At 43.0% G+C, this 17,037-nt stretch overlaps 1 protein-coding gene across 5 annotated transcripts in view; it reads left to right on the forward strand.

The window, feature by feature from the left end:
* LOC149449951 (polycystin-1-like) overlaps nucleotides 1-17,037 on the forward strand; it is a 123,105-nt gene that overhangs the window by 94,832 nt on the left and 11,236 nt on the right. For 2 of the 5 annotated variants that reach the window (XM_089692532.1, XM_089692533.1), the window contains 11 exons: nucleotides 643-748; nucleotides 852-1,057; nucleotides 2,522-2,724; nucleotides 4,216-4,407; nucleotides 4,949-5,094; nucleotides 5,180-5,304; nucleotides 5,391-5,478; nucleotides 9,569-9,664; nucleotides 12,050-12,218; nucleotides 13,928-14,215; nucleotides 14,339-14,473. In XM_089692532.1, coding sequence (XP_089548658.1) covers nucleotides 643-748; nucleotides 852-1,057; nucleotides 2,522-2,724; nucleotides 4,216-4,407; nucleotides 4,949-5,094; nucleotides 5,180-5,304; nucleotides 5,391-5,478; nucleotides 9,569-9,664; nucleotides 12,050-12,218; nucleotides 13,928-14,215; nucleotides 14,339-14,473 — 1,754 coding nt within the window. Of the gene's footprint in view, nucleotides 1-642; nucleotides 749-851; nucleotides 1,058-2,521; nucleotides 2,725-3,750; nucleotides 3,843-4,215; nucleotides 4,408-4,948; nucleotides 5,095-5,179; nucleotides 5,305-5,390; nucleotides 5,479-7,659; nucleotides 7,731-9,568; nucleotides 9,665-12,049; nucleotides 12,219-13,927; nucleotides 14,216-14,338; nucleotides 14,474-17,037 lie in introns of those variants that run through there. The other 3 variants (XM_089692534.1, XM_089692535.1, XM_089692536.1) reach the window with 3 other exon arrangements.

Here is a 17,037-nt window from a genome sequence, read left to right on the forward strand (position 1 = left end):
GCTGCTCTAGATTTTTCCCAGATTAAAGATGATAATCAATTGTCCCTGATGCCTGTGGGCATGATGCAATCTCCACAAAACCAACCAATAATGTGGAAGAATAGACTGGCTATGTGAGACTATGCTGGTGACCTGTTACAGTCTCTAGAGCAGCCATTCTCAACCAGAGTTCCTCAAGAGTTTGCTAGGGGTTCCCTGAGTTGCTGATTGACATCCCATTTAATGGTGCCTTGATAGTTTTCAGTCCAAGGCCATTTGGCAGAGTCAGCAGTATAACATCAATCATCTTTTTAGCTGTCTGGAAGAGTGGCATTCTGACCTCCATTATAAAGGGGGTATTCTTCCCTAACCACTAGGGTCAAGGCATTTTCCCACTGACCCCCAATAACTTAATATCAGCATGGGTTCTCTGAGATCTGAAAATTGTTTTAAAGGTTCCTCTAGGGTTAAAAGGTTAAGAAAGGTTGCTCAAGAGATATGATAAGATATACAGTAAATATAAAACCTAACTCAACTGATACGACTGTCTGGAGGTCAGGTAATCCAGCCACTTCCTTGTTCCTATGGGGATGCTTAACTTTCAGACATGTAATGTGAATTAATTAAAATGTTTTCTTACCGTCCAACTGTATTTTGTGACAGAGGAAAATTTACTTCAGTCCATTGCTGCAGACACTCAAGTGTGGAAGTGCAGTGAAGAATCAGACAGTGGCAGGTTTTCACCCCGACCAGATCTTGGCTCACCCAGGTAACACAGCTAAAGCTCCTCATTTTGAGCACTTAGTCCTACGTAGATAAAACAGAACCATTATATCAAACATCATGACTGATTATGTTAGTTCTATTTCCAGCACTGAAAGTGGGTACAGCCTCATGACAGAGAATGAAGACTGCTTTATGACTCAATGTTGGAGTGAGAGCCACCAGTGGAGTGATACTAAAAGAAAATCATTCTCTTCTTCTTCTTGTGTCTCCGAGGGGACCAGTAATGATTCTGAGCTTCAGGAATGCTGGGATATCCCATCAGCCTCTCCTTCCCCTTTTACAACTCGCATTGGTAAGAATTAAAAAGTTCAGCCAACTTCTATATAAGCCTACGTATGTACAAAAAATGTAATATAGTGCAGCTAACCAGGCTTTATAGTGAACCTGTGCTTAGACCATGCACACTCAATGATCTCTGTATCTATAAGCATTGTGGAGAAATTAGTCTTTCCCCTTTCACAACTCGCATTGATAAGAATTAAAAAGTTCAGCCAAAGTCTATATAAGCCTACGTATGTACAAAAATGTAATATAGTGCAGCTTAGGCCTTATAGTGAACCTGTGCTTAGACCATGCACACTCAATGATCTCTGTATCTATCAGCATTGTGGAGAAATTAATCTTTCCCCTTTTACAACTCGCATTGGTAAGAATTAAAAAGTTCAGCCAAAGTCTATATAAGCCTACGTATGTACAAAAATGTAATATAGTGCAGCTTAGGCCTTATAGTGAACCTGTGCTTAGACCATGCACACTCAATGATCTCTGTATCTGTAAGCATTGTGGAGAAATTAATCTTCAAATATTATAACACAGGCACTGTGTTTTTCTGTGTAGCGTTTACCCCCCATAGGAGCTGCTGAGAATGTGCCCAGGTCTCCCAGTATGGTACAGATGCTATGAGTCACACAAACACAGTCCCACACACACTGACAACTCAGGCTTAGTCTAGGGGATGTCTTTTTAGTATTTAACAGTAGAGTAGTTTAGTGTCACAGCATACTCCAAAATGATCAATAGCAATAATGGGAGGACAAACTTCTCACTGGTGATTCTTCCAGTAACACAATTCCTGTTCTAGGGTGACGCTACAGTATTTACAGAGAACCAGTATAATCACCTTATGATATAGCATTAAGACTATAGAACTTTTCCACCTCTCATTTCCATAACACAAAGGGAAAGTATTCTGTAGTCCATAGAACCAAACTTGGAGTGGCTGGTAACACTAAAGGGTGCACAGGACAGTAGCGGGTTTCTGGCAGGATCAACTGTTTTTTTTCGTGTTTATAGAGCAAATATTACAAATCACTGTCAATGGTTTAGTTAACAGACCAAAATGCAGCATATATATATACAGTAATAGAAGTTACAGGACCCATTTACATCTACGTGTGATGGGAATGAGCGCATTACTTCAGCTCAATGCAATGCATGTTACGTCAGATATCTGTGGCATGTCCCTTCTTGGGAATGTTTGTTGAGTTGGCTGACCGTTATTTTATTAATGCAGCACTTGTTAACATACTTAATTAATGCAAGGCACAGATGTAAATGGGCCCTTAGGATTTAAATACACTTTAATTGTTAAAGGAATATCCTAATACAGTATTTCTTATTTAGCCAGCAAAAACAGGAAAACATATTTTGAACATTTGTTTCTAGCCCTAAACACTTTGGTGAAAATATATACATTACTAAAAACCCAACTATTCTCTTTGGTGCATCCAATATTTATGTTCTGATGTACCCACAGGAGTTCGATGGAAGCCTCCTGGATGGCTATTCCCTCCCTGGATGCTGTTGGTAGTTTATATAATGTCATTCATGCTGTTAGCTGGTTGTGTTGCCGTCACCGTCCTCTATACCTCATCGCTTTCTGAACATGGTTTCTTCCTATGGCTCATATCATGTACCTGTGCACTGCTGTCATCTGCTGTGCTGCTGGAGCCACTCAAGGTAGGTGGGCAATTATGTGACCAGGGCTGGGCTCTTCCTTCTTTCTGCCCTAGCATTTGCTGTCACAGACACAAAACATGAGATCACAGGTTATAAAGCTCCTCTTGTATTGTAAAGGGATGACAGCAAGCCTGGTGTGGCAGGATGGCAATTATGGAAGCTACCTGAAGGACTGGGGTGTCTAAATCTTACAATGTAGACACACCAGTCCTCCTGGTAGCTGCCAAAATTGTCATCCTGCACTGTAATGGGGACACCTGAGGTAAAGGGGCACTGTGATGGAGACACCTGGTATAAAGAGGCACTGTGATGGGGACACCTGATGCAAGGGGCACTGTGATGGAGACTCCTGGTATAAGGAGGCACTGTGACGGGGACACCTGATGCAAGGGGGCACTGTGACGGGGACACCTGATGCAAGGGGGCACTGTGACAGGGACACCTGATGCAAGGGGGCACTGTGACGGGGACACCTGTTGCAAGGGGGCACTGTGATGCAGACACCTGGTATAAGGAGGCACTGTGACGGGGACACCTGATGCAAGGGGGCACTGTGATGGAGACACCTGGTATAAAGGTGCACTTTGATAGGACACGTGATATAAGGGTGCACTCTAATAGGATACCAGATGTAAGGAGACATTCTAATAGCACACCTACAGGGGGCACTCTGATAGGACACACAATGTAAAGGGGTGCTCTGTTAGGGACCCCTGATGTAAGGTGGCACACAGAAAATTGAATAAATATTGATATGCTATAGAAATTGTACATTGCCTCATTTTGTTTTACATAAAATGAATATATATACTAGGATCTGAGTCCTAGTACAAATATGAAATTTGGACTTCTGCTGCAAAAAAAAATGTACTGATAGGAATTATAATTCAATACACCTGACATATATGATGCAGCTTTTTTCCCACCATTTTTGTTTTTTTTTCTGAATCCTCCCTGTATTATCGTTTTATTACCTGTTGATCCAAGTTGTCAGTTGATTTGTTATTTGTTCACTTCCTGTCTTAGGGTGACAACAATGTTCACCATTTTTACAGCAGCGGTGTCCCCCTGTGAACAGGGTCGTCTTAAATGGACATGCAGTTTTAAATGGAATATAAGTAAGAAACAAAGTAACTTCTAACTCCAGCTAACACTTTTTAAGCAGCTGCTAAAACATTTGGAAAAAAGTTTTAGGCCATATAAATAAAAGCTGACCGTTGTAAGCACCACCAGTGTAATATGATTTGCTCCAACTAGGAAGTGGAAATATAATGGATTTGGGGGCGGAATCAAAAGATAATAAACTAAGGTATATTACAGACTTAAAAAAAAATCCTGATGTGCTAATGTCACTGACATGTTGTATCATGTGTGTCTTTTTCATTTTGCTCATAGTTATACTTTAGGTTTTTTTTACTTTTCATTTTTTTACATCTGGAATTATTTCCCAAACAATTCTCATTAACAATTATATTTTTTTGGCTCTTGAAGGTGGTGCTGCTTTCACTGTACTATGCTCTATACTGCCCCCCAGTGCTTAGTGAAGGTATGGGTTTGGTGGAGGAGCCCCTTATTAGGAAGATAATGGATCACCCCGAGAAAGTCCGAGCACCAGGGGGATTTGGCCTACAGCAGGCAAAAGAGGAAGCAAGGAGAGTGCGTGCACTGAGGTCCATGATTCAGGTGACAGACCCTCATTTCAATTTACTACTGTTATTGGCAAGTCAGGGGCGGACTGACAACTCATGGGGCCCCCGGGCAATAGGGGATCATGGGGCCCCTGTGTCCTTGCCCAAACTCAAAAAAGCCTATGAAAAAGGTACCAGGGGCATCTCATGGGGCCCCCTACTGACCCCGGATCCTCGGGCAGTGCCCGAGTTTCCAAATGGTCAGTCCGCCCCAGGGCATGAGGGCACAGCGTGTTCAGTTCTCTAACTGTGCTGGATACTCAGCCTGCTCTCCTCCAATGATTAAATTTGTGCTGACACGCCCCTTCCCCCAGATAGACATTCACCGGGAAGACCAGTGGACTGTTGTTTCTCCTTCCCCAGCTCTCTGAGCACCTTATGCAGCTGAGAACAGAGGGAATGAGATCACTTATAAAAAAGGGGGAAAAAAGGGTATTTATAATGTTTTTAATATTCATACACAAATGTTTTGTCTTTCATTTCTACTTTAAATTGCACATATTTTAATGATTGGCTCATTTTTTGTTGTTATGCAGAATTGTACGGGTTACATGGCTTTCCTTTTTCTGGTGCTGCTGATGTATTTCCACGTCAGTTTTCATGACAACAACATCCGACTCCTTCACTCGACTATAAAGCACTCTATTACTGACTCCACCTTTGAAAATAATACAATACGAAGGTGAGATGTAAGCTGGTTTATGAAGACTGGAGCAAAGAAAATGAAGGTTCAGATTCTAATGTGTACACATCCACTCTGCTTTTAGTGCTTCTAACGCATGGCACTGGCTACACATCACACTACCAGCTCACCTGTACCAGGATCATCGACTGAAACTCATGAGGTCACCTCGTTTGTGCCGGCTTCATAGTCTACCTTCTAACATGTTAGGTGAGCCCTATACCTTTTCTATGTTCTTTCATATCTCATTTGCGGTCTATTATTAGTTATCTCAATACTTTTACTGGACCTTTCAGGTTGGGCTTCGACTCTACAGTCTCCGCCACTCTCACAGCCAGGCACTAATTTTACTGTGGGGTCAAACTTTCCAATGGATTCTGCAAGGTAAGAGAGTTAGATATTTAGATCAGTTTGAAAATCATATACACTTTGAAGAAATTACATTTTGGTTGATGTTAGTCGGTTGAATTTCCAAAAGGAGCGTAATATCTTTATGGGACTCTACCAGAGAGAATGTATACTTGAAGTTCAAACCCCACTGACCTGACTGTTTGGTGGGCTGTTTAATCATCTGATATGCAATTTATAGTGTAATAAATGCTCTTCGTTTAGTCTAAGTTTAGTTAAAATTTTGAAAAAAATCAGCACAAGGGGCGGTACTGACATTGAATGAGAAGTATACCCTTGCAGGGGCGGACTGACCATTTAGAAACTCGGCACTGCCCAAGGGCCCGGGGTCAGTAGGGGGCCCCATGAGATGCCCCTGGTACCTTTTTCATAGTCTTTTTTGAGTTTGGGCAAGGACACAGGGGCCCCATGATCCCCTATTGCCCAAGGGCCCCATGAGTTGTCAGTCCGCCCCTGCACTGTACTATTGTGTTTTGACATCAGGGAGCCTTCCCCACTGTCAAAACACACTGATCAGTGTTGATGGCTATAACCAGCAACACTGATCATTTGGGAAAAACTGACAGACTGGTTGTACAGAAGGCTTTTTTTTGAGTTTGGGCAAGGACACAGGGGCCCCATGATCCTCTATTGCCCGGGGGCCCCATGAGTTGTCAGTCCACCCCTGGTGCTGCTGACTGCTCTCTTAGTTGAAATCTTCAGACCTCTTCCCCCATACCCCTGCTGCGGAGAATAATATAAGCCGCTAGACCTGTCATAAACACTCATCAAGAGTGCCAGCTATGCTTGTCCTTTCTGTCTCCCTTCCTCCATTCATACACTCTGCTCTATAGCTTCCAGCAATGAAAAGCACTCCATGACTAAAGGATGGGCATATGAAAGAAAGGACCATTTCCTCCATTCATTGATGGAATCTATAGTACAGCTTCAATGATTGGAGAAGGGGGGGGCAGAAAGGTTGGGCATAGTCAGTACTCTTGATGAGTGTCTCTGATAGGTCCGGTGGCTCATATTAACTCCCGAAGATCAAGAAGACTACTTCTGCGAACGAACGACTTAATCTAAGGCAGCAGCCACCAGCACAAGGGACATTGCTCATTCAATGTAAATGTAGCAGGCTCCTTGTACAAGAGGATTTATCACACATTCAGCAGTCGGTCCTTCCTCTCTCTCTCCTGTTTGTAAAACCTGGGCATTCTGCCAAGTTCATGACTCATCCACTACACAGCAAAGAACGCTGGGAGGGGGAGGAAGCAGGAAGTGAAGGGGAGAACAGAGAGACACGAGGCTGGAGAAAAGACAGGGACACGTGGAGCCCGTCCAAGCAGAGGAGGAGGCACTACAGCACTCAGCGCGGATAGAGGGACCCTGCTGTGTCCCTGTCTTTTCTCCAGCCTCGTGTCTCTCCGTTCTCCCCTTCACTTCCTGCTTCCTCCCCCTCCCAGCGTTCTTTGCTGTGTAGTGGATGAGTCATGAACTTGGCAGAATGCCCAGGTTTTACAAACAGGAGAGAGAGAGGAAGGACCGACTGCTGAACGTGTGATAAATCCTCTTGTACAAGGAGCCTGCTACATAAATACTGCCATTTGTACTGATTTTTTAATAAAAAAAAATAATGTAAACTTTAAAAGTAGAGTTGCTAGAGAGGTATTGTCAACCTTGCTCATTCAGGGGGAAGTGGCAATGTCTGTTAAAGGCACGCCAAAGACTCACTGACACTCATCCTGACAATTTGAGCAATTGTCATTTTGTTTGATCAATTGAGTGGCACATCACCATTTATGTCACTAGATTGGTTTGGTTAGCTGGTCTGTTTGGCATATCAGATTATATCAATAAGTGTTTTGCACAGTATCACAAGTGTGTTTTAATAACACTGTATCACTGTGATATTTATTCTATTTATTCATCATCTACATTATTTATCTGATTTTTTATTGCACTTGTTTGTATTATGTTTATTTTATATTTTTGATTCATCATATTGGGGACTCAGTCTTTTGGCGCATTTATTTATTGCACATTGCGTATTGATTATTACAGTGTGTTTATATTTATTTATCTATGTATAGCACCTTATATTCATATTAATCATAATTCTAAGCATAGCGCTTCACCATTTTTTTTTATTGTATTTGGCGTGTTTCCATGGTATAGGGAAGAGGTGATAGCAACTGGCAGGGGCGGACTGACCATTTGGAAACAAGGGCACTGCCCGAGGGCCTTGGGTAAGTAGGGGGCCCCATGAGATGCCCCTGGTACCTTTTTCATAGGCTTTTTTGAGTTTGGGCAAGGACACAGGGGCCCCATGATCCCCTATTGCCCGGGGGCCCCATGAGTTGTCAGTCTGCCCCTGGCAGCTAGCACCAATATTAGATATTATTTGTGTCTGTGGAGCGCAGGATGATTTTCCACTTTTAGTCATCCTGCCAGTGATCAACCTCTGGCAAGCTGAGCATCAGAGGGTCCGGGAGGGGGAACCTGACACTGTCACTTTGTCCTAAATGAGAAGATGACAATGTCACTGTTAGGTGAAACTACACTGAAAACTGCAAGTGAGTGAATTCAGAAGTGTAGGCAGCTAACATTATTTGCCGGTCTTGACTCTTCCTGTAAAGTCAAAGTTGACTTTATATTGTCTTGTCTACCAAGCCTTCCTATTGGCCAATAAGGCTGCTCATCAAAAGGACTAATAGGAGGCTCAAGAAGTAAAATGAGTCAGAGCTAAGCTATTCTTCTGCTGGAAAAGCCAAGGTTTGAATATAACTGCAGCTGCCTTCATCTTTAGATCTATTGATATTGATGTGAGATTTTCAAAGAAGGTAACCTCTGATTATGCTTTCATCATATTCTGTTTTAATTGCTGAGTATTAACAGAATTACCTTTCTGATGCATCATAAGAGCTTCCTAGGATTTTTACCCCTGGCCCACACCTACTGTGAGTAAGTGAGCCACCCTGCGCAAGGAACAAAAATGATTTGTTAGACCAAAACAGATTGATATTGGTCCTCTTGTTTTCTTTAACCTTCTGAGACATTTTCCCCTTGCAGCAACAGTTTCTGATAATTCTCATCAAATTAATGATTGTTAACCAGCTGTAGTAAAAAAAAAAATTGTGGTCAATTGCATATAACATTGTTGCATTTAGTAACATCCAGTGATTTAATGCTGAACTCAGCAGGACAAAACCACCAACCACTGAAGGGTATCTTATTCTACATATAGTGAACTATTTAGAGTTGGACAGCATGGAAAGGGTTAGAACTGCAGTCACGTTTTCTGCCTGTGTCCCCTCTGGGTTGATTTCCCTGAACTTGCTATGGGGTCATCAAGACAAGTAACGGTGGGAAAACTCTTTAAAGGAAAACCGAACAGCAGTAAAAGTCATTCTTTAGCCTACAAAGGTTCTAACGCCCGCTGGGTCATTTCATGAGGCCCTTGCACCTCTTCTGCAGCTGTGGCACCACCCTTGTGCCCACCTCCACCTTGTCTCAGAAGTCAGCAGCAGAGAGGACAGAACTCTTAAACCACTTCTTGCGCTTCTCCATGCAGTCACAGAGAGGCTCATCTGTGCCCCCTCATCTCACCAGTCGGCAGCAGAGAGGAGGACAGAAGTCCTCCTACAGATTCTGCACCTCTCTGTGCAGCTGCAGCATCCCCTCATCTCCACCTCCCCTGGTCTCAGCATTCAGCAGACTCTGGAAGTTGACTCCAGCCCTCCTCTGATTCTCCTCCAGATCCTGCCCTTTCTGCTTCCCAGCTCTGCCCCCCAGCTTCTTCCTAGCAGCAGCACAAGGTTGGGGGGGGGGGTGCACTGTGATGTAAGGGAGGGTGGGGGACTCTTGATTTCTGATGGTGGGGGAGATCTTGACATCTGATGTATGTGGGGTGGGGTGCTCTGGACATCTAGTCTTACAAATACAATTGGGCCTTTCAGGGCAAACAATTCTGATGCGGTCGACATTGAAATTGAGTTTTACACCCTGTTCTAACCCTTCCCAACTCAATCCAAAACTGCTAAGAGATTTGTGTAGTATGGTTTTAACTGGATGCTGTTATCTCTAGCTTGCTAAAGAAACCATGTTTTGAACTTGGTGACACAAAGGAGAAGGCGTTCAACTTGATCCGAGCCTTGAATAACTTTCATTGGATCAGTAAGAGGTACGTGCCATACAATAGAAGTAATATTACAGGATACTTAAACAGAAACTGCACACAACAAGAAAAAGATTAGTCTACTGCTGACAACAGGAAATGTTGTAACTCTGCTGATGTCAGAATGTTCACTTTATTTAACTGCTGTGCTGTACATTTTTTGCTGTACATTATTTTATGCATGTTTTGATGTCTGTGGAAGAGGCTGCAGTGGGCTATGAGAAAGGACTGTGCTGGAATCAGTTAACACTTAGCCTGCTGTCTACAAGCTCATTATGGACTTTCTAGAACACTGATTCTCAGCCTTCCAGACCAGGACTTGGTAAATTCTTTCAAAACCTTCCATGTCCCAACAGTAAAAAATAAAGTTTATACAAATACAATATAAATATGGGAATGCAAAATATGTATTGAAATGTTGGAAGGCTTTGGATGGGTTTGGGTGTCACTGTGGATGGGGGTGGTAGATTGAGTTAGCAAACTCTGCAGCAGACTAGGGGATGAGCTTTCTGAAGGAAGCTGGGGTTGCTGTGGGAGTTTGGAGGGGGCACTGAAGGAGGTTTGGGGGAACTGTAGAGGGTGAGGGCTTTCAGATGCCTGGGGCCACTATGGAAGGTTGGAGCGCAATATGGTAGCTGGAAGGCACTGTTGGAAGTTAAGGGATCTGCAGCTGGCTGGAGGCCTGGGATAAGGGAAGCCATGAACCGGTGGTTGAGATCCACTCTTCGTAAAGACCTTTGGAATTGCAGTCAGTGTTGGGAAGGAGTCCTTTGGCAGTTTATGGTTGAACTGGATGGACGTTTGTCTTTTTTCAGCCAGACTAACTATTGAACTATGTAATACAAGGTGAAAATGCCAAAGTGTGTCCTTCACTCTCCGAGCTGAGATGAATAGTGTCTGTACAATCGCATGTACAGTGGCTCAGCTGGCACAAGCTACCAAAATGACAGCTGCTCTCAGTCCTAGAGTTACCCAACTTGTGGTCCATAGAAAACCAAATGGGGGGAGGTGTTGTGATTGGTTAAACCAAAGTAATTATTCATAATCAGCCTGTAAAAATCCCCAATGCAACCCCACAACTTTCACTCCTCCCATTATGTGCTGGGACAATAATATCTGCCCTATGGCGATTGGATTAAGTGTTTTGGATAATCTACAAAACATCTTTAAAGTTACAGATCAAATCCAGTTGAATTTGACAAACTATACTATTTTTTTTGGTGTCTGCACGATTGTGGAAATTATCTTTGCTTTATGTCTCGGGAATTAGGAGTATGTAGTGCTACTCCCATAGAAGCTGCAGAAATACTGTTCAAGTCTTTCCCAAAAGCTTTGCTCCGCAGCCAGGCACATAGGCTAGTTCACACGTTTCTTCAATGACCAGTCTAGGCGTGTTGTTTTTGTTGTTTTTATTTTACGAGAACTTGGATAGGGTTGAGGGAAATAGGTGGGATACTCTAAAAACAGAAAGTATGTACAGTTGAGGGTTTCAGGTATTCTTTTGGATAAGCTATGGCAAAGCCCATGCTTGAAACAAACAGTACATTCAGTTTTAAGGCAACAGTAGTAGTAGCAGCAAACTAGAGTGTCCCTTTAGGTAGGAGATTAAGTGGACAAAGCTCTTTGGAACACCAGCTGTGTCCCCTTTAGCCCAGACCTGCAGCTGACTCCCTAAGTCTCTAAGATCCTTTAGGGGTGTCTGTACTCACAATACCCAAGAACAGCAGGTTGCCTTCCTTTGTGATACCAGACCAGATCTTCAGTAGACAACCCCTCAGTCACCTTTAGCAGAACCCAGCATGCCCTTAGTCCAGGCTGGAACAATCCTAGAGGAAATACCCAAAACTCAGTGTGCTCACTGAATATAAACAGTTACCCAGCATGCCACCAGAGACTCTCTCTCTGGGATAGGCCAGGGCTGTAACAATATTTATGCTGCCATCTGTATAACTCTTTACTTTACCTAACAGCAATTATGACCACACTGTCTACAGTGTAACAACTAAATGTAACTATCAAAATACAAACTAAATCTATCTAATCCTAGCACCTATCTAGGAGTGTGCTACAAGTAAATAAAAAGAAAATTCCATTTTCAGACAGTTGTCCCTAAAACAGGTGTCCCCATTGGATGATTCCCCCTTGTTATAGGAACAACTATAAAGTTTTGGATTTACCTTGTTCTCTTTCCAGATGACAATGGTCACCAGTACAAATAGAAGGGTGATTCTACCCAATGGTTACACAGACAGCTATACAAAAACTTCACAGGGAGCCTAACTCTCCCTACGTTATCTAAAGCTAAAAAAAGGTGTTGCCTAGAGATACATTTAACCTTAAATTAAATACAAAACTGGTCATTAGACCAATACATTTATATCTGTTTTTCAGCATTCTTCAAGTGGAGATCACACAGTATCACAAAGATGTTGGTCTTTATATTTCCACCATTGTTCATCTGGATCTGTCGCCCTATGGAAGCAGGGCTTTCAAGCTCTCCATCCTCCCATTCCATCTTGAGAAGCCAGGACATGGTCTGAATCTGCCTATGGCACTAGCAGTGAGTATGACCTCTTTAAACTGCTTTTCCACAAATTGTACCTGATTAACAAAATGTACCTGAAAGAAAAAGTCTTCATATGAATCAGATCCCAGACAGTATTTTAAGGAATACATGACATATGAAAGGTAGACCCTCTTGGAGGTCGTTTTACATCTGCATCAGTCTGTGAAAAACAATTTGCGATGAATTTCTTTTCATCGAGTGGCACATGCACAGCTGACAGACGATACTGCTACCTCCTAAATGCCTGCTTTTTTTTTTACATCCAAATGGGCTTTTTGAATGGGAATACCCCACCTAATTTGTGAGGCTAGTTTTTTGCTTGTGGTTATGGCGCAGCTCTATTGACTTGAATGAGTGGTTGACGTTAGAACAGCCCACCAAATGTGACAACAGAGATTATTTTTACCATGCTGTAAAACAGAGAATCATAGCCATAGCATGTGTACAACCCTGCCCAGCTGCCTTTGCAGCATAAAGGGGTGGAAAAAATGTGGCTTAACCACCTAGTTTTACTGCCAACCTGAAGCGTAAACTAAGTTCTACAGACCTAGCTTCAAGGAAAAACACAGCTATATATTATTATTATACAGTATTTATAAAGCGCCAATAGTTCGCTCAGCGCTGTACATTACAAAGGGGGACAGAACATGTGACAGAACAACAACAATACAATGCAAAACATGAGGAGATCGAGGGCCCTGCTCTTTCGAGCTTACATTCTAGGAGGGAGGGGATGGCGGCACAGGAGGAGATAGCTGTGGGGGATGGGGTGGTAGGAAGAGTGGAGGAGGCTGGCAAGTTAGCAGGGGGTGGGGTAGGCTTCCCTGAAGAGATGGGTTTTCAGGGTGCGCCTAAAGGAGAGGAGAGTAGGTGATAATCTGATGGGTTGGGGCAGGGAGTTCCAGAGGATGGGTGACACCCTGGAGAAGTCCTGGAGGCGGGCATGGGAGGTGGAGACCAGGGAACTAGAGAGAAGGAGGTCTTGTGAGGAGCGGAGTGTGTGTGCTGGGTGGTACTTGGATATTAGGTCAGTGATGTAGTTCGGGGCAGTATGGTGGACAGCTTTGTACGTCAGTGTTAGGATTTTGAATTTTATCCGTTGCGCAATCGGAAGCCAGTGGAGGGATTGGCAGAGGGGGTGGCGGAAATGGAGCGGTTGGAAAGGTGAATGAGTCTGGCAGCCGTATTCAGGATGGACTGAAGCGAGGATAGCCAGCGGCAAGGCAGGCCAGTAAGGAGGGAGTTGCAGTAATCGAGTCATGATACGATGAGGGAGTGGATGAGCTGTTTAGTGATTTCTGGGGTTAAGAACGTGCGTATTTTGGGTATATATCATCTGTATTGCCAAGCCATTGATGCTGGACTATTTTTACCAAGAAGTAGCACGTAATCTGTAAACAGAAGAGGTGATGGTAGTAAACCGTATGGAACACCACAGAAACATGGCGAAGATGCTAGAACAGCGATTTCCTAGACATACTCATAGTAATGTGCCAGACTACAATGTGCTTTCATTCTTTATTACCATGACATGGTCCATAGTTATAACTCCTGCAAAGAGATCCCATAGCATAAGGATGGATCATCAATCTTTATCTCTTGCTAAGAGTAGGTTCTTCAACTGCTGTTTCTGTGCTATCTTGTCCATAAAGACATACAATGGACTGCAAGGAGGTTGACCAATACCTTTCTCTCTTCCACAGTTCTCCCTCTTGCTTGCTGCTCTGCTTTTTCTGTATCCTGAACTGGCTGCCTTAGTTGGATTCTGCTCTTCAGGTTCATCCTACTCTCCCCGCTGGACGCGGCTACTTCTTGGGTTGGCATCTGCAGCCACAGGTTTTGTGCACATTGGCAGAGTTTGGCTAACAAAGCATCGGATGGAACAATATCAGGCAAAACCCTGGGCGTTTATCAGCCTGTATGATGTAGCATTGCTTTCGCGAACACAGGTTGCCCTGTCTGCCACTCTGCTATTACTGATCATGTTGAAGGTGAGAGTTTTTATTTTGAACATCTATGACCCAGTCCTGTGAAGAGCAAACTGGGACTGTATATAACAAGATTCAGGTATTTTTTCTTGGTTCTCTTTTTAATGCTGTTTTGTCTCTTTGAAGGTTGCACAACAGTTTCGGTTTGTGCGGCGCTGGGCGGTGTTTGTTAGAACATTCCAGTTGTTATGGAAGGAATTACCTGGTTTGGTACTTTTTATTGCTGTCCTTATGCTGGCACTGACTCATTGCATTAACCTGGTGGGTAAAAATTGATTACTGAAATTTTCTGTAGTAACCACTAAACTACATGAACGATTTTAATAATGACTATAATGGTGGGTGAAAACTAGCAAGGGCCCTGTGCAGTATTTGTGCCGAAGGTATCTATACCATGTTTCTTGTTTTTCCACTCGTAATTCTAGGTATATGCCAAGGACACCACCAAAAAAATTATTAAAACAAGCCGCCAAACTTGCAAGTGTAGTGTAGGAAAGGATGCTACTCTAACCGCACATGGAATCTTGGATGAACATGGCCTCTGCCCTCGCTCCAGCCATGCCCTCTGATGTGTTTCACCCCACCCACCGGGGCTTGGTAACAGAGGACTCCTCTATGACCAAACCCTGGTGGGCAGGGTGCATCAGAAGGCGTGGCTGGAGCAACAGCTGAGGCCATCTTCATACAAGATTCCACATGCCATTAGAACGGCATCCTTTCCTACACTACACTTGCAAGACTGCATACTATTGTGGACACGACTCCCCCTTCAAACCGGTGAGGTGACTATTGAGCTCAAGCTACACAGACCCCCAAACTTGTTTTCCACTAAGGAAACATTTGTATTTTTGGCAAGAGTAAGTACCTGAATCTGACCTGGTATCAGCCTCCGGCAGTCCATGAACAGGGAGCTCAGCATGGACGAGGTAGAAGCAGCTCAAGAAACTAGTGAGTGGTTCTTCAGTGCTTTGGAGCTCATTATTGTGCTGCTTCTCCTTCACTGTCCAGTCACAGGTTGAGGGAGGGACAAGACTTGTAAATGTTACCAAAGTGCAGCAGAGAAAAAATAGGTCTCCTGACAACCCCCCATTCCCAACCACTTCCACCACCCCCAAGGTGGAACTGTGCTGTTGTAGAGCAATATATATCTCAATTACAGAGAGACAGAAGTACAAATCCTTGGCAGATATTATAATTATACAGGATTTATATAGCACCAACAGTTTGCTCAGCACTTTACAAAATAAAGGGAGACAATACAGCAATGATAAAGTTCAATACAAGAGAGTTAGGAGGGCCCTGCTCCTTGGAGCTTACAAACTAAGAGTAAGAGCTCCTTTATATGTATATTTGTGTATTCAGTTGTTTGCCTGGAATTCAGCTTTCAATATCAGAGGTTTGGCCATCTTGCCCCTCTGGAACCTAGAAAGTTACCTGTTTTTTTCATATTATTTATCCTGAAAAAATCTTAAAGTGGTAATTTTAATGGAAACCTATCTCAGAATGACTCAAAATGACTCCCATCCTGCTAGGTTACTATTCTCTATCTTTCAGAATACCAAGTCAAATGTTACATTCTAATCACCAATTGACACAAATCATAAAGTGAGTGAGTCTATATAAATAAGTGCAAAAAAATAATGACAGTTCCAAAGCGGTAAACAAAATCTTCATCCATACAGTCAGGTGACTCTTTATAAACCTTGACACCTTAGTGATGCCCTGCCATCTGCTCAATAAAACACACTTACCAGAGCATGCCGACTCTTTCAACCAGAAAATATTCAAATGAGCTTGTAAATCCATATGGTACCCAGTTGGGATAATGCACACCTCCTCTGGGTCCGATTTCACCCTCATGGAAGTCTCATTCGTCAACTCTTAACACTCAACCATACAATAGGAAGAGAGCCAAGGGAGCCACATAATGTAAAACCAAATATATTGTTTAATAAAATGTGCTTATCTGACATGAGCTGGTCCCGGGATTCAGACAGGCCGCTTCCTGAGATCGGGGTGCGTGATGATGTCACAAGCGCACTTTTGATTTGGAGGCAAATATATCTTTATTAGTTTTACAAAATGTCAAGAAGAGACAAAAACACTTTCAAGTAATGTCGGCTGTGGAAATGAGTCCCAATCACAGTCTGAATATAATAGCGTCAAAGATGAGGCAACAGGTTAATACAAAAGTATAAGGAAATGAAGTAAACTAGACCCTAAATACCATAGAATCAGGCTCCGGTTCCAAGGCCTCAAACACTGCCACCTTCTGAACTAAGCTGGTGTACAATAGGTCTGCGGTGTGATGATGAAATTAGTCACCTAGATCAGCAAGATGCAGCATGGCACAATAAAATGACAAAAGAGGAAACAGAAAAAAAAAAAACTAGAGAGAGAAGAATGACCACCAAGTGGGCATAAAGTGGAAAATAGAAAGATAAGAAAAAAAAGAAATAGAACGTGAGCAAATATTGAAGGCCAAAATAGCTACTAAAAGGAGCTACCAATCAGAGGGCAGTACATAAACCGGTTGTTGGGGCAAACATGGGAAGTCAGCAAAGGTACCTCCAAGCTGGACTAGTGCTAGGTTGAAGCAACATGTCCGTAGTTCCACTGTTAGGGGACAGCATTGCCTTGAGGTCATCAGAAGTGCAGAAGTGGATCCAAATATACCATATAACAGTGAATTTCTCAAAAGTATCATTGTCCATTACCAGCATTATTTCCATTCGCATACTATCATTTATCGTGGAGACCCCGTACTTTTGATTCAGAGTTATTGAATAATTTGTACCAACTGTTGTGCCAGCGTTTTCACAGAT

The sequence above is a fragment of the Staurois parvus genome, unplaced genomic scaffold (genome assembly GCF_062004578.1).
Source record: "Staurois parvus isolate SC_StPar_1 unplaced genomic scaffold, SC_StPar_1.0 ptg000592l, whole genome shotgun sequence".
Classification (NCBI taxonomy): domain Eukaryota; kingdom Metazoa; phylum Chordata; class Amphibia; order Anura; family Ranidae; genus Staurois; species Staurois parvus.